Here is a 23,726-nt window from a genome sequence, read left to right on the forward strand (position 1 = left end):
TGGGGGGGGGCTACATCCACAAAGGGTTTAACGCCCCCAGCCCGGCAGAGCCCGGTTCCTGAGCCCCAGGAAGGCGGCGTGGGACGGTCTCCGGCCCGGGGTCTGCGAAGCGGCCAGAGCCGGGCGGAGCCAGTCACTGCGCTGCTCATCACAGCCCCGGGGCCAAGTTCTCAGCTGCGCCAAACTCTCATCCCGCCCCGCTCCGCTCCCGCTGAGACCTTCGCTTCCCCTTCGCCAACCCGCCCGGCCGGGTTCTGCCCAGCGACCGGTGACGCAGGCGGGTCCGTGCGTCGCTATTGGTGGGCTGTTCCCCGCTCAGCCAATCCCCGCGGCGCAGAGGTCCCGCGGCCGGTAGCGGGGACTCGGGCGCCGGCAGCGCGCAGCGAAGTTCCCGGGGCCGGGCCCGGCCGAGAGCGGGTCCATGGGCCGAGTCCTGCCGCGCTGCGGGGCGGCGCTGGGCCTGGCGCTGCGCCTGCTGCTGGGGGCTGTAGCCCCGCGGGGGGGCCACTCCCGTGAGTGCCGGGGGGAGACCCCGGGCCGGGGGGGGGCGCTGGGTGCCGGTGCGGGGGGGGGCGCTGGGTGCCGGGCCGGGGGGTGCGGGGGGGGGCGCTGGGTGCCGGGCCGGGGGGTGCGGGGGGGTGGAGCTGGGTGTCGGGGGGGGGCGCTGGGTGCCGGGCCGGGGGCGCTGCTGGGACAATGTGTGTAATGGGGGGGCGGGGCTGAGAGCCGCTGACCCGAACTGTGACCCCTTCATCTAATGCCACGGCCCCCAGCCAGGGGGTGCGGCACCGTTGGGGCAGCACCTGTGGGTGCTGCACACGCTGACAAGCCCCTCGCAGCCCCGTGAGGCTCCCAGGCTGCGGGGAAATCCCCGGTTCCGGGCGCTGCCCAGGCTGCTCCATTCCCAGCGCCTCAGGGCGGGGCGGGGCTTTCAGACCCGATTCCTGTGTGCAGAGCTCAGGCTGCTGGCTAGTGAGAGGGAGTAAATCACCCCCCCCCCCCCGCCCAGATAGACCAGCGTTAGATGAAGGGTCTCGCTGGCCTTTAATGGCTCCCAGAAGATGCTTCAGTTTTAACCCCAGTGCCTGGAACTCCTGAGTGTGGCTTCTCCTTGGCTACAAAGGGCTGAGCTGAGCTGTGTCCAGTGGTGTAGCCAGGTTCTAACATCAGGAGGAGTGAACACACAAAAAAGGTGCCACCCGACATATCAAGTTACTAATTACATATTTATTTGTACTTAAAATAAAAACAAGACTGATCCAGCCCCAGAAGGGTCTGCACAGCCAGCATTTCACAGGAGAACTTTAGATTGCACTTTAGATTCTAGAAAGTAAATGCTATAAACTACTGTGTTCTAGTTGTCATGGTTTAAAAAACTGGCCATTTTTTCCAGTTCCTAATTTCATTTTAAAAGCCAGTGAAATGCACTTTATTTATAATAGATTGTAAAACTAAAGCAGGGGTTGGCAACCTACGGCACACGTGCCGCCTTTGGCACGTGAGCTGATTTTGCCTGGCACACAGCTGCCAGCCAGGGTCACGGCCGGCTGAGTGAAGCGGGGCGGTGGCCAAGACCCCAGACCAGCGGCAGGCACTCCCCCACCCGACTCCCTCCTCACCACACTTGTTCTGCGGCTCCCGGGAGTGTGAGCCGCCGGTGCATGGGGCTCTGAGCCTGCTGCGGAAGGGGTGGCGGCAGCAGGCTCTGCAGCTCCCAGGAGTGTGAGCTGAGTGCGGCGAGAGAGGAGCCGGAGGGCGCATGGGGCCCATCACCAGAATGCGTCCGCTGCAGGAGCCCCCTGGGGGAGCACCAGGCTGCAGCCCAGGCTGGCGTGCCCTCCGGCTCCCCTCTCACAGTACTCGGGTTCTGCGGCTCCTGGAAGTGTGAGCCACCGCTGTCCCTCCCACAGCTCCCTCCCCCATCCTGCTGCCTCAGCGCTGCACTTGGAGCCAGCATCTGACCAGCATGGGTATGGTAAGGGGAGTGTCGGGGGGCAGTCAGGGAGCAGGGGGAGGGTTGGATGGGTCGGGAGTTCTAGGGGTGCTGTCAGGGGGCAGGGAGTGGTTGGATGGGGTGTGGGAGTCCCCCAAGGGGCTGTCTGAGGGCAGGGGTGTTCATAAGGGTTGGGGCAGTCAGTCAGGGGACAGGTAAGGTTCTAGGGGGGCAGTTAGGGTGGGAGGGTCTCAGGAGGGGGCAGTCAGGGAACAAGGAGCGGGGGGTGGGTTGGGGCTTCTGACCGGGGCAATTGGGGTTGGAAGTGGGAGGAAGTGGATGGGGGCTAGGGCAGGGCTCTCCCCTCTTTTTTTGATTGTTGAAATATGGTAACCCTAGGTGAGGGGGGAGCCAGGGAGCCTGATGCCCACATACATTCACTGTAGCCTGCAGGAGCCCCTGTGGGGGCACCGGGCCACAGCCTGAGCAGGAGGGGCGGGGGGGGCTCAGCTGCTCCCCGCTAGCGTTGCTGCTGCTGTCTCCCTGCAGCACGCTGGCTCCTCCATGGCTGGGGCACGAGCGTGTAGAGATGCTTCCTTGGCGTGGTTTGGAAACAGACCGGCTGCAGATCGTGCGGAGAAGGGGCGGGGGGGCCGGTCGGGTCCACGGGGCAGGGGCCCGATGAAGAGGTCCGGAGGGCTTGGGGTGGGGGGTGGGCGGGGCGTGCCCTCACGCAGGACCCGGTCGAGGTAAGCCCGAGCAGCGGGCGGCAAAGCGGCCTTCACCTCCTGTAGTACGCGCCGGGGAGTACAAGGCCTGGAGAGCCCCATATGCCGAGTGAGCGTCAAGGGATCCAGCCAGTCTCCCTGATCGTAATCCAGGAGGTCTCCAACCCTGGTAGCTTCCGCCAGGACCAACCTCTGGCGCACCGCAGGGGACTCCGCCACCTGCACACGGAGCTGGGGGTTGTGTAGCAGGGGCTCCGCGAGGAGATCTGCCCCCTCGGTGGCCGCCACAGACCTGGTTGCGGAGAACAGCTTCCAGGTCCGGAGGAGGTCCTGGTAGAAGACCGGCAGCCCGGAGAGGTCTCGCGGAAGACCCCTCGGATCGAGATAAAGGAGCTGCCGGTCGTACCGGAGCCCTCGGAAGCGGCGCAGGAAGGCGTGCGCCAGGGCTCTCCACGCCGGACTACCCGCACCATAAAGGAGCCTCTGCAGTGCCTGGAGGCGGAAGACGTGGACCTGAGTGCGTAGGCACTTCAGGCCCTGCCCTCCCTCCTCCAGGGGCAGGTGGAGCACCCCTGCAGGGACCCAGTGCAGTCCTGGCCAAAAGACCTCCAGTTGTATTTGCCTAGATTATTGATAAGAATATCATGCGAGACCATATCAAATGCCTTACTAAAGTCTAGATATACCACATCCACCGCTTCTCCCTTATCCACAAGACTCGTTATCGTATGAAAGAAAGCTATCAGATTGGTTTGACATGATTTGTTCTTTACAAATCCATGCTGGCTATTCCCTATCACCTTACCACCTTCCAAGTGTTTGCAGATGATTTCCTTGATTACTTGCTCCATTATCTTCCCTGGCACAGAAGTTAAACTAACTGGTCTGTAGTTTCCTGGGTTGTTTTTATTTCCCTTTTTATAGATGGGCACTAGATTTGCCCTTTTCCAGTCTTCTGGAATCTCTCCCATCTCCCATGATTTTCCAAAGATAATAGCTAGAGGCTCAGATACCTCCTCTATTAGTTCCTTGAGTATTCTAGGATGCATTTCATCAGGCTCTGGTGACTTGCAGGCATCTAATTTTCTAAGTGATTTTTAACTTGTTCTTTTTTCATTTTATCTTCTAAACCTACCCCCTTCCCATTAGCATTCACTCTGTTAGGCATTCCTTCAGACTTCTCGGTGAAGACCGAAACAAAGAAGTCATTAAGCATCTCTGCCATTTCCAAGTTTCCTGTTATTGTTTCACCCACCTCACTGAGCAGTAGGCCTACCCTGTCCTTGGTCTTCCTCTTGCTTCTAATGTACTGATTAAAAAGTCTTCTTGTTTCCCTTTATTCCTGTAGCTAGTTTGAGCTCATTTTGTGCCTTTGCCTTTCTAATCTTGCCCCTGCATTCCTGTGTTGTTTGCCTATATTCATCCTTTGTAATCTCTTTCCATTTTTATATTTCTCCTTTTTATTTTTTAGATCATGCAAGATCTCGTGGTTAAGTCAAGGTGGTCTTTTGCCACATTTTCTATCTTTCCTACCTAGCGGAATAGCTTGCTTTTGGGCCCTTAATAGTGTCCCTTTGAAAAACTGCCAACTCTCCTCAGTTGTTTTTCCCTCAGTCTTGATTCCCATGGGACCTTACCTATCAGCTCTCTGAGCTTACCAAAATCCGCCTTCCTGAAATCCATTGTCTCTATTTTGCTGTACTCCCTTCTACCTTTCTTAGAACTGTGAACTCTATGATTTCATGATTACTTTCACCCAAGCTGCCTTCTAGTTTGAAATTCTCAACTAGTTCCTCCCTATTTGTTAAAATCAAGTCTAAAACAGCTTCCCCCAATAGCTTTTTCAACCTTCTGAAATAAAAAGTTGTCTGCAGTGCAGTCCAAGAACTTATTGGATGGTCTGTGCCCCGCTGTGTTATTTTCCAACATATATCTGGATAGTTGAAGTCCCCCATCACCACCAAATGTTGGATTTGGATGATTTTGTTAGTTGTTTAAAAAAAGCCTCATCTAGCTCTTCCACCTGGTTAGGTGGCCTGTAGTAGACTCCTAGCATGACATCACCCTTGTTTTTTACCCCTTTTAGCCTAACCCAGAGACTCTCAACACTTCTGTCTCCTATGTACGTCTCCAACTCAGTCCAAGCATGCACATTATTAATATATAAGGCAACACCTCCTCCCTTTCCCCCCCACCCCATCTATCCTTCCTGAGCAAGCTGTACTCATCCACACCAACATTCCAGTCATGTGAGGAAAGCGGTGCACGTGATATATCATAACTTCAGTAAAGCTTTTGATACGGTCTTCCACAGTATTCTTGCCAGCAAGTTAAAGTAGTATGAATTGGATAAATGGACTATAGGCTGGATAGAAAGCTGGCTAGATTGTCGGGCTCAACGGGTAGTGATCAATGGCTTCATGTCTAGTTAGCAGCTGGTATCAAGCGGAGTGCCCCAGGGGTTGGTCCCAGGGCCGGTTTTGTTCAGCATCTTGGATGATGGGATGGATTGCATCCTCAGCAAGTTCGCAGATGACGCTAAGCTGGTGGGAGAGGTAGATATGCTGAAGGGTAGGGATAGGGTCCAGAGTGACCTAGACAAATTGGAGGATTGGGTCAGAAGAAATATGATGAAGTTCAACAAGGACAAGTGCAGAGCACTGCTACAGGCTGGGGACCGAATGGCTAAGCAGCAGTTCTGCAGAAAAGGACCTAGGGGTTACAGTGAACGAGAAGCTGGATATGAGTCAGCAGTTTGCCCTTGTTGCCAAGAAGGCCAACGGCATATTGGGCTGTATTAGTAGGAGCATTGCCAGCAGATCGAGGGAAGTGATTATTCCCCTCTATTCGGCACTGGTGAGGCCACACCCGGAGTCTTGTGTCCAGTTTTGGTCCCCCCGCTACAAGAAGGATGTGGACAAATTGGAGATAGTCTAGCGAAGGGCAACAAAAATGATTAGGGGGCTGGAGCACATGACTTACGAGGAAAGGCGGAGGGAACTGGGATTGTTTAATCTGCAGCAGAGAAGAGTGAGGGGGGATTTGATAGGAACCTTCAGCTACTTGAAGAGGGGTTCCAAAGAGGATGGAGCTAGGCTGTTCTCCGTGGTGGCAGATGACAGAACAAAGAGCAATGGTCTCAAGTTGCAGTGGCGGAGGTCTAGGTTGGATATTAGGAAAGTTTATTTCACTAGGAGGAGGATGAAGCACTGGAATGGGTTACCTAGGGAGGTGGTGGAATCTCCTTCTTTAGAGGTTTTTAAGACCTGGATTCACAAATCCCTGGCTGGGAGGCTTTAGTTTGGGGTTGGTCCTGCTTTGAGCAGGGGGTTGGACTAGATGACCTCCTGAGGTCCCTTCCAACCCTGAGATTCTATGATTCTATGGTGAGTTCTCCTAAACAGAATAAGTCAATGTAGTTATTTAATTATTATTACCATACTGCTCATTTAGTACTACTCATTGCATTCACTGACACTCAGTACTACTTTAAAGGTGAAATTGTAAAAGGAAGATCTGCCTATTTCAGCTATTTATTTTTTATCACAACTGCATCACACATGATAGTACCATAGAGTAAATACTGTATTTTTTGCTCAAACATGAGAATTCAAGAATAGTCCAGAAGGAAGACAGGGAGTCCTTAAGAAAGAAATATGAAATAAAAAAGTTTACCAGCCTGAAGATCCTGCATGTTCAGACATGTTCCTTTCATCATCTTCAGCGCAGCTTCCTTCTGAGAAGGAACACTTCTCATGATGTTGTTTCATTGAGGCAACCAGGCCTTGCATTTCTTTGTTGCACTGTTTGCATTTTGTATGTATGCCTGTCTTATCCACACGAAGAGGAACGTCATTAAAATATTCCCAAACTGGGTCTCTGCTACGGCCTGCTGCCATTATAGGTTTTCCCTTCTAGTGAGAGAATGGTATGGTAGATCTCAAGTCAGTGAAGGCTACACTCAGAAAGACCTCAAGACTTCTGGAGTATGCTGCCCAAACAGTTTCACTTTTGTTTCTACTGCCTGTCCCTCCTTCTCACATTTATCTCCAGACTTCTTCTCCCTGTCCAGATCTATTCCACCCCAACAATCTTCTATTCATTGAACTTTTTGAAACTTTGCACTTTTAGAGAGAGGTAAGGGATTGACTCTGTGTACATAAATTTGCGGAGGGAAAATAGAATTGAGGTCTGTTATTTCTCACCTCTATATATTATTTATTTTAAAATGTTTTTGCTGTTAACAAGCCTGTTATCTGGAGACACAAATCAACAGTTTGAGAACTGCAAAACTAAGCATCTCTGATGGTATCTTCCAAACTGAGCACTGAGTCCCATTGGGTAGATAAAAAGATTAAGCTAAATAATCTATACAGAAGCCCCTGGAACCCATAAAGTTGGGTCCCTAATCCATGAATTATTGGAACTCATTTACAAAACTTTTCTTAAACATTACATGACTACATTGCCTCATACTATAGAATTAGCATTTATAAACCCTATTCAATGATATCTCTGAGTTATAATGTACCTTAATTAAAACTATCTTTAGATAGATTTTTTTCCTCAAAAAGCATTTTATGAAAAAAATCTGATTTAAATAAATAACATTTGATTTACATTTTTTTTTAAATCACTGATTTTTAGCCATACTGCCCCAGAACAATGCATGTACCGAGGGATGACAGGTGTCTTGTGCACTCGTCTGTGGGCCCAATGCGGTGGGTGTGCTCAGGCCGCTTGCTGGATCGGACCCGCACACGAGCTCACAACAGTGTGGGAGGAGCCGAGTGGTTTGGGCATCACCTGGGGTGAGGGAGACTCCTGGTTCCAGGCCCCCTCTGCCTGCGGGGGAGACTGGATTTGAGCAGGGCTTTGCCACCTCCCAGGGTGTCCTAGTCCCTGAGCTGTGGGGCCCTCTGCTGTGGGGCCCCCTGCATCGCTCCTGTGGGAGCTGTTCCACTGGGGAGAACTAGAACTGGGCCAGAGAGCAGGGGCGTGAGAATGGCTCTGGGTGGTTGGAGCCCTTACCCGGGAGGTGGAGACCCCGGGTCCAGGCCCTCTGCTCCACCGACTCTTTAATTAGTTAGCCAGGGAGGAGCAGCATCTGCAGCCCTGCTCACTGGATCAGGCCGTCTGATTGTGGCTGAAGGGGAGTGAAATGGACAGTGGAGAGGTCCATCAATGGCTATTAGCCAGGATGGGCAGGTATGGTGTCCCTAGCCTCTATTTGCCAGAAGCTGGGAATGGGCTATGGGATGGATAAATTGATGATTCCCTCTTCTGTTCCTTCCCTCTGGTGCACCTGGCACTGGCCGCTGTCGGTAGACAGGATACTGGGCTAGATGGACCTTTGGTCTGACCCGGTACGGCCGTTCTTATGTTCTTAATAAATTATAGTAAATTGTGTGAACAGCCAGGACCCTGGCTCCCACCTGCAGCTTGGACATGGCTCCTTGCTCTCCTCCAGCTTCAGCTCCTGCATCTCCTACCCCCAGCCCTTGTTCCTCTCCTACCCTCTCCCATAAAATCCCCCTCCTGCTCCTCACACCCCCTCCAGTCCTGACCTTCCTTCCGGGCCCCTTTTCCTTCTTCACACTCCCCTTCAGCCCCACCATACCCCCAAACACTCTCCCCGTCTGCTCCCCTATTCCCCACACATGCTCCCGCCCCCCTATACCGCCTCACCCCTTCCCCTCCTCACTCCCCCTCCGGCCCTGCCCCCACTTCTCCTCCTACCCAAGCCTCTTTCTCCCCAGTCAGGCAGTTCTGTGAGCCCTTTCCCAGGTCTCCCTCCCACAGGAGCGCTCCTGAGGGCCGGCACCGCCTCTCGTGTATTGCCAGGGGCTCCCTGGCAGGGTCTGGTTGGGTCTGACTCCCTCCTCCCCCTATCTCCCCCACTCAGGCCTGCACTCCAGGCGCGTATTGGACACGGTGGTGTCGGAGCCCAGCCCGGGGCTGCCCTGGTTCAGCCGTGTTGTGTACGTTGATGATCAGGTCAACTACGTCTACACCAGCGGGACGCAGAGGGCGAAGCCTGGCCCAGTGTGGATGGCGCAGCCCGAGGGTCCAGAGTTCTGGGACGAGAGGACCTTGTGGGGACAGCGCTGGCAGGCCTGGTTCAACACGAGTCTGAACACCCTGAGTCAGGTCTACAACCAGGGTGAGGGTGAGTGAAGAACACGGCCTGACCTAGGGACACTGGGACGTGGCATGGGCGGGGGAGCGGGGACGGGACGCGGTTGATGTAAACAGGGTGAAGGGACACAGGGATGCGTGTTGGGGATCGGGGGAGGGGACAGCCCTCGGGCATTTTCTCGCTGGAGTCAGTGTGAATGTGGGGGACAAAGGGACATGGGGCGGGGGAAGGGGGTGCAGGATGGAGGTTCCATGCGAAAGACATTTTTTTGACACTGTCCAAATAGGGACTCTCATACTGTCCCCACCCCAAACACCCCAGATTTCTGCTACCAGTCCCACTTGCAGCTGCCTCTGCTGCCCTTTGGGGGACCCCCCGCCCCTTGTGTGTGGTTGTTTCCCTGGCAGAGGTGCAAAAGCCAGAAGTTCCCATCAGACCCGGCTTGTCTGACCTCCTGGTGACCCAGGCCAGAGAATCGCACCCAGTAATTCCTGCACGGAGGGGTTTGTGCCTCCCAGCTACGACAATGACACTGTCAGACCCTATAGCTAGAGCAGGGCTCTGAGACGTCTTGTCTCAATTCCCAGACACCGATTAATGGGGAATTCCAATATCGACGGCCCCAAGTGTTCAGACATCACGACTCAGGCCCCAAAAATCCTGAATTTGGCTTAAATGTCGTGAGTATTTTGGGAATAATATTGGAGGTTATTTTTATTTGCCCTCTGCTTTGAGCCTTTAGGGGACACATTTCCAGGGTTTTCCCTGCTCCTAGAAGGACTAGAAGTTACTGCTGTAAGAAAAGAGAGCGGAGACTCTCCTCTAATCCCATAAATCCAGGAATTGGGGATTTAATAAAAACACCCGCTATCATGAGACACACAGTAAAGTCACAGGAGCAGGCAGTGCTGCATTCACCCCAGCCCTGGGGAGAAGCTGCTCACCAGTGAGCCTCCTTCATTGTTCGTTTTGTCTTATTTCCGAGGTGAGTTTATCTAAGGTCAGATTCCTCTTCACTCCACAGGAGGAGGGTTTGACATTGTCTTGGGCTGGAGAGTTAGTTAGATAATCAGCCCTGTGCAGAGACTCCTGGGCTTCCTTACTCCTGGCAGCAGAAACCCCAGCATGTGTTCTCCGGTTGGAGTGCTCCGGGTCAGGCAGGTTCCCCTGCACACTATTGATAGATGTGTACAGAGCCGTTCTTCCTGCTCAGTCCCTAGCCACCTGGCCAGCCCCCAGATTGTGCTGTGTCCCCAGCCCCTCGTGGTACTCTTCTCCCACCCCCATTCAAATCCATCCTGGCTCCCAGCACTGTGACAGCAGCAATGAGAACTAATTTCTGTCCTGCCCTGGACACCTGGGTTCCTGGTGGCCCTGCCCTATGGCTAAGCGACAGGGAGGAGGGTTGCCCAGTGTCTGCCCCCCTAGCACACCCCCTCTGTAGCTAGTTTAACCCTCTCCCAATTAGTCTCATCCATTGGTCCCCTGCTGCTGAGCCTGACCTGCTCACACGGATACTGCCCCGCCGGGGGACCCCTGTGGCTCAGGCACCTGGGGGTCAGTGTCCGTCCTCTAGGCTCTGCCTGCACGGGGCTGGGGAAGCAGCTGTCAGCGCCTGCCCCTCTCAGCCCTTGCACCCCCCATCCCGCTCGCAGCCTCTTCACTTGTACCTCCCCCCATCGCACCTTCACCGAACCCCTTCCCCTTGTACTCTCCCTTCATCTGCACCTCTCCCCTCGTACCCTCCCCCAGTCCTCTCCTCCCGCACCTCCCCCTTCCCCCGCACCTCTTCTCCTGCAACCCTCCTGATACCCCCTCTCCTCCTCCACGAGCACATCACACCCCGCTTCTCTGCCAGTGTAGAGCCCCGCCCACACCCGCTCCTCTGCGCGAACCCTCTTTACTAGATCCCCATCCCTTTCCGGGTACAAGGTTTGAGGGTTAGTCCCTATGCCTTCCATGTGCACTTGGAGTACTAAAGATGGGGTTGCGGGGGAAGGGGCTGTGTGAGATTTATACTAAAGTGAAATAAAAATAGGAGAAACGGTTTGATCCCCACTGCAAGTGTAAATGGGGATTGCTGTGGTGAATGAGGAGGTCACATTTCGGGGGGGGGACCAGGGCTGGGGTGGCAGGGGGTGCAGGTGTAGGGGGGAAGAGAGAGCCCAGGGCTGGAGTGGCAGGGGGTGGGGGAGGTGGGGGGCAGCCAACATTTTTTTTGCTTCGGGCGGCAAAATACCTAGAGCCGGCCCTGTGCCTGACCCACCCCTCTCCTCTAAGGACACAATTCCTTACCCATCCTGGCTAATAGCCATGAATGGACTTAACCTCCATGAATTTATCTGTTTCCTAGAGACTGTAAAAGCAGCAAAGAGTCCTGTGGCACCTTATAAACTAACAGACATTTTGGAGCATGAGCTTTCGTGGGTGAATACCCACTTCTTCAGATGCATATAGTGGAAATCTCCAGGGGCAGGTATATATATGCAAGCAAGAAGCAGGCTACAGATAACAAGGTTAGTTCAATCAGGGAGGATGAGGCCCTTTTCTAGCAGCTGAGGTGTGAAAACCAAGGGAGGAGAAACTGGTTTTGTAGTTGGCAAGCCATTCACAGTCTTTGTTTAATCCTGAGCTGATGGTGTCAAATTTGCAGATGAACTGAAGCTCAGCAGTTTCTCTTTGAAGTCTGGTCCTAAAGTTTTTTTGCTGCAGGATGGCCACCTTAAGATCTGCTATTGTGTGGCCAGGGAGGTTGAAGTGTTCTCCTACAGGTTTTTGTATATTGCCATTCCTAATATCTGATTTGTGTCCATTTATCCTTTTCCATAGAGACTGTCCAGTTTGGCCGATGTACATAGCAGAGGGGTATTGCTGGCATATGATGGCATATATTACATTGGTGGACGTGCAGATGAATGAACCGGTGATGGTATGGCTGATCTGGTTAGGTCCTGTGATGGTGTCGCGGGTGTAGATATGTGGGCAGAGTTGGCATCGAGGTTTGTTGCATGGATTGGTTCCTGAGCTAGAGTTCCTATGGTGCGGTGTGCAGTTACTGGTGAGAATATGCTTCAGGTTGGCAGGTTATCTGTGGGTGAGGACTGGCCTGCCACCCAAGGCCTGTGAAAGTGTGGGATCATTGTCAATGATGGGTTGTAGATCCCTGATGATGCGTTGGAGGGATTTTAGTGGGGACTGTATGTGATGGCCAGTGGAGTCCTGTTGTTTTCTTTCTTGGGTTTATCTTGCAGTAGGAGGCTTCTGTGGCAGGAAAAGGCCAGGGTAGAGACCGTCGAATCGTGGAAATCAACGAATGGCTACGCAGATGGTGTCGGAGAGAAGGGTTTGGATTCTTTGACAATGGGATGGTCTTCCAAGAAGAAGGATTGCTAGGCAGAGATGGGCTCCACCTCACGAAGAGAGGGAAGAGCATCTTTGCAAGCAGGCTGGCTAACCTAGTGAGGAGGGCTTTAAACTAGGTTCACCGGGGGAAGGAGACCAAAGCCCCGAGGTAAGTGGGGAAGTGGGATACCGGGAGGAAGCGCAAGCAGGAGACTGCAAGAGGGGAGGACTCCTGTCTCAGACCGAGAAAGCGGACAATCAGCGAGTTATCTTAAGTGCCTATACACAAATGCAAGAAGCCTGGGGAACAAGCAGGGAGAACTAGAAGTCCTGGCACAGTCAGGGAATTATGATGTAATTGGAATAACAGAGACTTGGTGGGATAACTCACATGATTGGAGTACTGTCATGGATGGATATAAACTGTTCAGGAAGGACAGGCAGGGCAGAAAAGGTGGGGGAGTTGCGTTGTACGTAAGGGAGCAGTATGACTGCTCAGAGCTCCAGTATGAAACTGCAGAAAAACCTGAGTGTCTCTGGATTAAATTTAGAAGTATGAACAACAAGGGTAATGTCGTGGTGGGAGTCTGCTACAGACCACCGGACCAGGGAGATGAGGTGGACGAGGCTTTCTTCCAGCAACTAACAGAAGTTGCTGGATCACAGGCCCTGGTTCTCATGGGTGACTTTAATCACCCCGATATCTGCTGGGAGAGCAATACAGCAGTGCACAGACAATCTAGGAAGTTTCTGGAAAGTGTAGGGGACAATTTCCTGGTGCAAGTGCTGGAGGAACCAACTAGGGGAAAAGCTCTTCTTGACCTGCTGCTCACAAACAGGGAAGAAATAGTAGAGGAAGCAATAGTGGATGGGAACCTGGGAGGCAGTGACCATGAGATGGTCGAGTTCAGGATCCTGACACAAGGAAAAAGGGAAAGCAGTAGAACAGAGACCCTGGACTTCAGAAAAGCAGACTTCGACTCCCTCAGGGAACTGATGGGCAAGGTCCCCTGTGAGAATAACATGACGGGGAAAGGAGTCGAGGAAAGCTGGCTGTATTTCAAAGAAACCTTATTGAGGTTGCAGGAACAAACCATCCCGATGTGTAGGAAGAAAAGTAAATATGGCAGGCGACCAGCTTGGCTTAACAGTGAAATCCTTGCTCGTCTTAAACACAAAAGAACAGCTTACAAGAAGTGGAAGATTGGACAAATAACCAGGGAGGAGTATAAAAGTATTGTTCAGGCATGCAGGAGTGAAATCAGGAAGGCCAAATCACACTTGGAGTTGCAGCTAGCCGGAGATGTTAGGAGTAACAAGAAGGGTTTCTTCAGGTATGTTAGCAACAGGAAGAAAGTCAAGGAAAGTGTGGGCCCCTTGCTGGATGAGGGAGGGAACCTAGTGACAGAGGTTGTGGAGAAAGCTAGTGTACTCAATGCTTTTTTTGCCTCTGTCTTCACAGACAAGGTCAGCTCCCAGACAGCTGCACTCTGCAGCACGGTATGGGGAGGAGGTGACCAGCTCTCTGTGGAGAAAGAAGTAGTTCGGGGCTATTTAGGAAAGCTGGACGAGCACAAGTCCATGGGGCCGGATGCGCTGCATCCGAGGGTGCTAAAGGAGTTGGCCGATGAGATTGCAGAGCCATTGGCCATTATCTTTGAAAAATCATGGCGATCGGGGGAGGTCCCGGATGACTGGAAAAAAGTTAATGTAGTGCCCATCTTTAAAAAAGGGAAGAAGGAAGATCCAGGGAACTACAGGCCAGTCAGTCTCACCTCAGTCCCTGGAAAAATCATGGAACAGGTCCTCAAGGAATCAATCCTGAACCACTTAAAGGAGGGGAAAGTGATCAGGAACAGTCAGCATGGATTCACCAAGGGCAAGTCATGCCTGACTAACCTAATTGCCTTCTATGACGAGATAACCGGCTCTGTGGATGAGGGGAAAGCAGTGGATGTGCTATTTCTGGACTTTAGCAAAGCTTTTGATACAGTCTCCCACAGTATTCTTGCCAGCAAGTTAAAGAAGTATGGGCTGGATGATTGGACGGTAAGGTGGGTAGAAAACTGGCTAGATGGTCGGGCTCAACGGGTAGTGATCAATGGTTCCATGTCTAGTTGGCAGCCGGTATCAAGTGGAGTGCCCCAAGGGTCGGTGCTGGGGCCGGTTTTATTCAATATCTTCATTAACGATCTGGAGGATGGTGTGGACTGCACCCTTAGCAAGTTTGCAGATGACACTAAACTGGGAGGAGTGGTTGATACGCTGGAGGGTAGGGATAGGATACAGAGGGACCTAGACACATTAGAGGATTGGGCCAAAAGAAATATGATGAGGTTCAACAAGGACAAGTGCAGAGTCCTGCACTTAGGACGGAAGAATCCCATGCACTGCTACAGACTAGGGACCGAATGGCTGGGCAGCAGTTCTGCAGAAAAGGACCTAGGGGTTACGGTGGACGAAAAGCTGAATATGAGTCAACAGTGTGCCCTTGTTGCCAAGAAGGCTAATGGCATTTTGGGTTGTATAAGTAGGGGCATTTCCAGCAGATCGAGGGATGTGATCATTCCCCTCTACTCAGCACTGGTGAGGCCTCATTTGGAGTACTGTGTCCAGTTTTGGGCCCCACACTACAAGAAGGATGTGGATAAATTGGAGAGAGTCCAGCGGAGGGCAACAAAAATGATCAGGGGGCTGGAGCACATGACTTATGAGGAGAGGCTGAAGGAACTGGGATTGTTTAGTCTGCAGAAGAGAAGAATGAGGGGGGATTTGATAGCTGCTTTCAACTATCTGAAAGGGGGTTCCAAAGAGGATGGATCTAGACTGTTCTCAGTGGTAGAAGATGATAGAACAAGGAGTAATGGTCTCAAGTTGCAGAGGGGGAGGTTTAGGCTGCATATTAGGAAAAACTTTTTCACTAGTAGGGTGGTGAAGAACTGGAATGGGTTACCTAGGGAGGTGGTGGAATCTCCTTCCTTAGAGGTTTTTAAGGTCAGGCTTGACAAAGCCCTGGCTGGGATGATTTAGTTGGGTTTGGTCCTGCTTTGAGCAGGGGGTTGGACTAGATGACCTCCTGAGGTCCCTTCCAACCCTGAGATTCTATGATTCTATGTTGATCTGTTTCCTTATTTCCTCGTGCGGGTATTGTAGTTTTGAGAATGCTTGGTGAAGATTTTGTATGTGTTGGTCTCTGTCTAAGGGATTAGAGCAGATGCGGTTGTACCTCAGTGCTTGGCTGTAGACAATGGCTCGTGTGGTGTGCCTGGGATGGAAGCTGGAGGCATGAAGGTAGGCATAGCGGTCAGTAGGTTTTCGGTATAGGGTGGTGTTAATGTGACCATCACTTATTAGCACCGTGGTGTCTAGGAAGTGGACCTCCCGTGTAGATTGGTCCAGGCTGAGGTTGATGGTGGGGTGGAAGCTGTTGAAATCGTGGTGGAATTTTTCCAGAGTCTCCTTCCCATAGGTCCAGATGATGAAGATGTCATCAATGTAGCGTAGGTAGAGAAGGGGCGTGAGTGGACGAGAGCTGAAGAAGTGTTGTTCCAGGTCAGCATAAAAATGTTGGCATATTGTGGGGCCATGCGGGTGCCCATAGCGGTGCCACTGATCTGGAGGTATATATTGTCATCAAATTTGAAATAGTTGTGTGTGAGGATAAAGGTACAGAGCTCAGCAACCAGTTGTGCAGTGGCATCATCAGGGATACGGTTCCTGACAGCTTGTATTCCATCTGTGTGTGGGATGTTTGTGTAGAGAGCCTCTACATCCATGGTGGCTAGGATGGTGTTTTCTGGAAGGTCACTGATGCATTGTAGTTTCCTTAGGAAATCAGTGGTGTCATGGAGATAGCTGGGAGTGCTGGTGGCATAGGGTCTGAGTAGAGAGTCCACATATCCAGAATCAGAGGGGTAGCCGTGTTAGTCTGGATCACCCACGAAAGCTCATGCTCCCAAACGTCTGTTAGTCTATAAGGTGCCACAAGACTCTTTGCTGCTTTCACATATCCAGACAGTCCTTCAGTGAGAGTGCCAATGCCCAAGATGATGGGGCGTCCAGGATTTCCGGGTTTGTGGATCTTGGGTAGTAGATAGAATAACCCTGGCTGGGGCTCTAAGGGTATGTTGATTTGTTCCGGTGTTAGTGTAGGGAGGGTCCTGAGTAGATGGTGCAGTTTCTTAGTGTATTCCTCAGTGGGATCTGAGGGAAGTGGCCTGTAGAATTTGGTATTGGAGAGTTGTCTGGCGGCCTCCTTTTGGTAGTCAGACCTGTTCATGATGACTACAGCACCTCCTTTATCAGCCTCTTTGATTATAATGTCAGGATGGTTTCTGAGGCTGTGGATGTCATTGCGTTCTGCACGACTTAGGTTATGAGGCAAGCAATGTTGTTTTTCCATAATTTCTGCCTGTGCACGTCGGCGGAAGCATTCAATGTATCGGTCCAGACTGTCATTTCGACCCTCAGGAGGAGTCCATGTGGAGTTCTTCTTCTTGTGCTGTTGGTGGGAGGGTAACTGTGTATCAGTGCGCTGTTCAGTGTTGTCATGAAAGTATTCTTTGAGTCGGAGACGGTGAAAGTAGGCTTCCAGATCGCCGCAGAACTGTATCATGTTGGTAGGGGTGGCAGGGCAGAAAGAGACTCCCCGAGATAGGACAGACTTTTCTTCTGGGGTGAGTGTGTGGTTGGATAGATTGACGATATTGCTGGGTGTGTTGGGGTACCACGGTTGTGGCCCCATGTGGCAGGTAGGAGTTTAGACAGCTTACTTTCCTTTTTCCTTTGTAGAGAGGTGAAGTGAGTAATGTAGATCTCCTGTCTTATTTTAGTGAAGTCTGTTTGTATGGAAGTTAGGTTATTTATGAGAGTCTCCAGGTTGGAGAGCTCTTTTTATTGGAGCAAGAAGATGCCCTCGTCGCAGTGGTGCATCGGGGCAGAGGCTAGACCCGCATTGAGCAGCCCTTGATCCCCTTCGGTCCCCAGGCCTCCGAATTGCGTCGAGCGGAGTAGCCGGGCCGCATCGGCACAGGCCTCTCCGGGTGTCCGGATGCCTTCTACTCTGGGGGCATTGCAAGCGGCCCGTGATGTCTTGACCCTGCTGATACCTGGAGCGCCACCGATGTTGGTCCTACGCTCCAGAGGCAAGCCTCCACTCGGTGCCCTGCAGACACCCCCTGAGCGGTATTGGTTGTGGTCGAGGGAACGTTCCCAATGCTGTGCTGCATCTAGTGGCAGTCCAGAAAGCGGCCCATGTGGGTTGCCCTCGACATCCGCCAGGCTTTCGGGCTGGGTGCCATCAGCCTGAAGCTCCAGGCACCGCTCCGTCTCAAGGCACCACTCCACGTCAGGAAGCTCACACTGGTGGGGCCGAAGGGGACGTCTCCCAAGGTCCCAGCCCAGAAGGGGTCACCACAGCCGGTCACGGCATGGACGTCGGCACCACCCCCGTCCAGAATCCCGCTCAGAATCTCCCCCGGGACACCAACTCCGTAGTCCGGGGCCTCGATCGCCATCATCGTGCTGTCGCAGGTCTGGCCATTGGAGTCGGTCCAGGAGCAGCAGTTACCGGTACCGGTCCTCTAGTGCCAGGTCGCGGACCCGTGGTCGATGCCGCTCCAGGCGCTACCGCTCCTCCCAGTCTCGTTGCAGTGGTGAGCCGTTTCTTAGCCCATCTTCAACTAGCAGGTGCAGTGGCAAGGGGGCCTGTGGCCAGGATAGTGGTACCAGTGGGCACCATGGGCCCTGGCGCAACCCTAGGTCGGGCCGCGGAGGCACTGTCGGTCTTCCTTTCCAGGCCCCCGCGAAAGACATCAACGGAGGTGTCGTCCTCGATGCCGGGCCCAGAGCCTGACCCAGTCGTGGACCCCTCGGTGCTTATGGAGGCTCAGAGCCCGGTGCCGGCCCCTTCGCCTCCCAGGAAGTGGCAGTAGCGGCCCTGCCCCCTGTGGTTCCGCAGGAGGATTTCTGGGCCCATCAGGACCTGCTCAAAAGGGTAGCCTCCAACCTTCATCTCCAAGCCGAGGAAGTGGAGGAGCCTTCGGACTCGTTGTTTAATGTGCTTTCCTCATCTACCCCAGACAGAGTGGCCTTGCCCCTCCATGACGGGGTGGCTAAGATCACAAGGGCTGTATGGTTAACACCGGCCTCCTTGGCTCCCATATCAAAGAAAGTGGAGTGCAAGTATTTCATACCAGCGAAAGAGCATGAGTACCTGTATGCCCACGCGGCACCCAACTCCCTGGTGGTCAAGTCGGTTTACCACAGGGAGAGACAGGGGCAGCCGGCCCCCACCCCAAAGAGCAAGGACTCAAGGAGGTTGGACTCGTCTGGCAAAAGCTTTATTCAACCATCAGTTTTCAGCTGCGGGTGGCGAATCACCAAGCCGTGCTGGGCAGGTACGACTTCAGCTTATGGGGTTCTCTGCCAAAGTTCGAGACCACCCTCCAGGAGCGCGAAAGGAAGGAGTTCCAGGTGCTGGTCGAGGAGGGCACGGCAGCCGCCAAGGCATCCCTGTAGGTGGCGTGCGATGCAGCTGACGTGGTGGCGAGGTCCATGGCATCCGCCGTCTCCATGCAATGAGCATCGTGGCTCCTGCCATCTGGCCTGTCCAGCGAGGCACAGGAAGCCATTCAGGGCCTCTGATTCGATGGCAAGGCCCTGTTTGCAGAGCAGACGGATGCTAAGCTGCACGGCCTGAAGGATTCACCGACGACCCTATGAACCCTGGGTCTTTATGTCCCACTGTTGGCCAAGCCCAGGTTCAGGGCACAGCAGGCCCCCGTGCAGCCTGTCCAACAAAAGGCTGAGCCAGCCAAGAAGAGGCCGTGAGACCATAGGAGGCGGGGCTGTCGAGGGGCAAGCAGGCGGGGAAGAAGTGGTTCTGACGGGACACTCGAGGGTGCCCTACCAGTTCCGCTCAGGGATCCATCCTTAATAAAGCCCCCCTTTGCCAACCGGTTGTGTGCTTTCCTCCCGGAGTGGTCCCAGCTGACCTCGGACCAATGGAGCCTCAACACCATCTCCAGGTACACCTTCAAGTTCAGTGCCCATCCATCCTCCGTCCCTGTTCTGCCTGGGGGAGACCTCGCACGAAGCCCTGCTCGAGCAGGAGGTGGGGCGGCTCCTGGGACTGGGAGCAGTGGAAGTGGTGCCCAAGGAATTCAAGGGCAAAGGGTTCTACTCCTGCTATTTCCTCATTCCAAAGGCCAAGGGCGGTCTCAGACCCATTCTGGACCTGCGGCGTCTCAATCGCTTCATGGTAAAGCTCAAGTTCAGCAGGGTCTCCCTAGCCTCTGTTATTCCTTCTCTGGATCCTGGGGACTGGTACGCTGCCCTCAACCTTCAGGACGCGTACTTCCATATCCACATATTCAAGGGACACAGACGGTTCCTGCGGTTTGTGGTGGGTCGGGAACACTACCAATTTATGGTCCTTCTGTTACCCTGGGGGCAGTGGACAGGCCAGTTTACCAAATGTATGTTGGTAGTTGCAGCCTACCTCAGGCACAAGGGGGTCCAGATCTTTCCCTATGTAGAAAATTAGCTGACGAAGGGCAGCTCCCGGTCACAGGTGAGGGACCACGTGTCGCTCCTCCTCTCTACGTGCACTGCCCTGGGCCTGTTGGTGAACAGTGCAAAGTCCACTTTAGTCCCAGTGCAGCGCATAGAGTTTATCATGGCCCTCCTGTACTCCTCATCAGCCACAGCCTCCTTCCCAAGAGACAGGTTTGAGACCATGGAAAGGGCTCATCACCATGGTCACGCGGTTCCTGACGACCACAGCCAGGGCGTGCCTCCAGCTCCTGGTCCACATGTCAGCATGCACGTATGTGGTTCATCACACCAGGCTCCGTATTAGACCCCTCCAACTTTGGCTGGCCCTGAACTTCTCTCAGGCCAGGGACAGGATGGACAAGGTCCTCCCTGTCCTGGGTTTGGTCCTCGCCTCCCTGAAGTGGTGGTCCTCTCCCATGAATATGCTCCAAGGGGTCTCGTTCAGGGACAGGACCATGTCTCTGGAGCTGGTGTCCGATGCCTCGGACCTGGGTTGGGGGGCCCACGTGGGGAGCTTTCAGACCCAAGGTCTGTGGTCGGCCCAGGATTTGGCCCCATACATAAACGTCAAGGAGCTGTGGGCAGTATGTCTGGCGTGCATGGCCTTCTGCTCGCACCTGTCAGGGAAAGTGGTCCGGGTTCTCACAGACAACACGGCCTCGATGTTCTACATCAGGGGTAGGCAACCTATGGCACGGGTGCCAAAGGCGGCATGCGAGCTGATTTTCAGTGGCACTCACACTGCCCGGGTCCTGGCCACAGGTCCAGGGGACTCTGCATTTTAATTTAATTTTAAATGAAGCTTCTTAAACATTCTGAAATCTTATTTACTTTACATACAACAATAGTTTAGTTATATATTATAGACTTATAGAAAGAGACCTTCTAAAAACGTTAAAATGTATTATTGGCACGCGAAACCTTAAATTAAAGTGAATAAATGAAGACTCAGCACACCACTTCTGAAAGGTTGCCGACCCCTGATCTACATCAACAGGCAAGGCGGGGCCCAGTCTTTAGCCCTCTGCCAAGAAGCCCTCAGGCTCTGGGACTTTTGTATAGCCCATGATATGTCCCTAAGGGCCTTCCACCTGCCAGGTGCTCACAACGAATGGGCAGATCGCCTGAGCAGGGTCTTTTCCTCCCAGCATGAGTGGTCTCTCCACCCAGAAGTGGCCCATCAGCTCTTCCGAGAGTGGGGGACTCCCCAAGTGGACCTATTCGCAACCCGGCAGAACAAGAGTTGTCCCCGCTTCTGCTCCGGGGGTGGGGTGGGAGGGAAGGGCGCCATCTCAGACACCTTCCTCCTGTCATGGTCAGGCCAGTTCCTGTATGCCTTTCCCCCGTTTCCCCTGATCAGCAAGGTGCTGCAAAAGATATGGACAGACAAGGCCAGGGTCCTCCTGATCGCACCAGTGTGGCCCCAGTAACATTGGTACGGGACCCTCACGAGCCTGGCGATCGCCCAGCGGTGGCCGCTGTCATCTTGCCCGTACCTGCTGTTTCAGGACCAGGGCCACCGGCTCCACCCCAACCTAGCATCCGTCCACCTCTTGGCAAGGCTGCTCAGTGGTTAGGTAGGGAGGAGAGGACATGCTCAGAAGGGGTCCAGCATGTCCTCCTGGAGAGCAGACGGCTCTCCACCCAGTGGTCCTACTTGGCAAAGTGGGCACGTTTCTTTGCGTGGGCAACCGAGAAGGGGGTCTCCCTGGTGGCTGCCCCGATCCAGCTGATTCTGGAGTACCTTCTACACCTTAGAATTCAGGGCCTGGCACCCTCGTCTATCAGGGTGCATCTCGCGGCCATCTCGGCCTTCCACACGGCGGTGCAGGGCCACACGGTGTTTTCCCACGCCCTGATGGGCCGCTTCCTCAAGGGACTGGATCACCTCTTCCAGTATGCTAGGCCCCCTGTTTCCCAATGGGACCTGAATTTGGTATTGTCCCACCTCATGGGGTCCCCGTTTGAACCCCTGGCCACATGCTCGTGGTCCCACCTCTCATGGAAGGTGGCCTTCCTGGCAGCGATCACGTTGGCTAGGCGGCTCTCAGAGCTAAGGGCCCTAACATCTGTGCCCCCATACACGGTTTTCCATAAGGACAAGGTCCAGCTCCGCCCACACCCTGCATTCCTCCTGAAGGTGGTCTCCGCCTTCCACATGGGCCAGGACAACTTCCTGCCTGTCCTCTGCCCCAAGCCACACATGTCCAATAAGGAGCGCTGCCTCCACGTGCTCGACGTGCGCAGGGCCCTGACGTTCTACCTCAAGTGGACCAAGCCATTCAGAAAGTCCTCACAGCTGTTTGTAGCTTCAGCCAAGCGCATGAGGGGCTAGCCGATCTCCACGCAGCGCCTCTCCAACTGGATCACCTCGTGCATCTGTACCTGTTCTTCTTCGAGTGATTGCTCCTATGCATTCCAGTTAGGTGTGCGCGCTGTGCGTGCACGGCTCTTCGGAAGATTTTTACCCTAGCAACTCCGGCGGGCCGGCTGGGCGCCCCCTGGAGTGGCGCCGCTATAGCGCAGGATATATACCCCAGCCGGCCCGTCCGCTTCTCAGTTCCTTCTTTCCGCCTGTGACGGCTGTTGGAACAGTGGAGCACAGCTCAGCTGACCTCCACTTCCCTAGCTACTCGTAGTTTTCTCTCGTTCTGTTTATAGTTGTAGTTAACTCTGTTTGTTTGTAGAATAGTATAGTGTATTTATTTTACAGGGGTTGGGGTTTATCCCCTTCCCCTCACCCGGGGCCGGGTCCGATGCCCGGTCCACAGGGTTTTCTAATGCTCGGCCGGCCACAAGCCGCTGCCGACAAGAGATCTTCTCCTAAGTGCCTCGAGGGATCTTATCTCACAGATAAGTGCCGCATTTGTGAGGCCCTTAATCAGTGAACAAAGGGGAGCGGGGCTTTCATTTTAAACAGCTCCTGAGGGAGGCAGCTCTTGCTCCTCCGCTCTCGGCGCCAAGCGCTAGTTAGTTTTCACGGCGCGCTCCCTCGGCACCGGACCGCCGGTGCCGCCAAGGCCTCCTGGCACCACCGTCGCTGACTCCGACGTACCCTCGGCATGGACCTCTCTCCTGGAGGATGAAGAGTTACTCCGGCCAGGCAAGAGCCGTCGAGTCCGGTGCTGGAAAGCTCCCCGGTACGCACCGTGGTCGAGCTCGCCCGGAAGCTGCGTCCGAGCCGCCTGCTCCGCAGCCGAGCGCTATGCTCAGTCGGATCGCCCGGCACCGATGTCTGCCGCGGCACCGACAATATCCGCACCTTTCACTCTGGCCAGGCAAGAGCCGTCGAGTCCGGTGCTGGAAAGCTCCCCGGTAAGGACCGTGGTCGAGCTCGCTCTGAAGCTACGTCCGAGCCGCCTGCTCCGCAGCCGAGCGCTATGCTCCGTCGGATCGCCCGGCACCAATGTCTGCCGTGGCACCGACAATATCCGCACATTTCACTCCGGCCAGGCAAGAGCCGTCGAGTCCGGTGCTGGAAAGCTCCCCGGTATGGACCGTGGTCGAGCTCGCTATGAAGCTACGTCCGAGCCGCCTGCTCCGCAGCCGAGCGCTATGCTCCGTCGGATCGCCCGGAACCGAGGTAGGCCGCAGGCACCGACAATATCCGCACAGTTAACTCCGGCCAGGCAAGAGCCGTCGAGTCAGGTGCCGGAAAGCTCCCCGGTACGCACCGTGGTCAAGCTCGCCCGGAAGCTGCGTCCGAGCCGCCTGCTCCGCAGTTGAGCGCGATGTTCAGTCGGATCGCCCGGCACCGATGTCTGCCACGGCACCGACAGTATCCACACCGTTAGCTCCGGCCAGGCAAGAGCCGTCGAGTCCGGTGCTGGTAAGCTCCCCAGTACGGACCGTGGTCGAGCTTGCTAGGAAGCTGCGTCCGAGCCGCCTGCTCCGCAGCCGAGCGCTATGCTCCGTCGGATCGCCCAGCACCGATGTCTGCCACGGCACCGACAATGCCCGCACCATTAACTCCGGCCAGGCAAAAGCTGTCGAGTCCGGTGCTGGAACACTCCCCGGTATGGACCGT

The 23,726-nt window shown here is 54.2% G+C and overlaps 1 protein-coding gene across 1 annotated transcript; it reads left to right on the top strand.

The window, feature by feature from the left end:
- Positions 1-401: 401 nt before the first annotated feature.
- On the top strand, positions 402-8,838 carry LOC123356108 (class I histocompatibility antigen, F10 alpha chain-like). Its single transcript, XM_044999078.1, has 2 exons — positions 402-512; positions 8,567-8,838. The coding sequence occupies exons 1-2, from the start codon at positions 422-424 to the stop codon at positions 8,836-8,838; spliced, it is 363 nt and encodes a 120-aa protein (XP_044855013.1). The 5' UTR covers positions 402-421.
- The last annotated feature ends 14,888 nt before the right edge of the window (positions 8,839-23,726 follow it).

Source organism: Mauremys mutica, chromosome 24 (genome assembly GCF_020497125.1).
Source record: "Mauremys mutica isolate MM-2020 ecotype Southern chromosome 24, ASM2049712v1, whole genome shotgun sequence".
Lineage (NCBI taxonomy): Eukaryota > Metazoa > Chordata > Testudines > Geoemydidae > Mauremys > Mauremys mutica.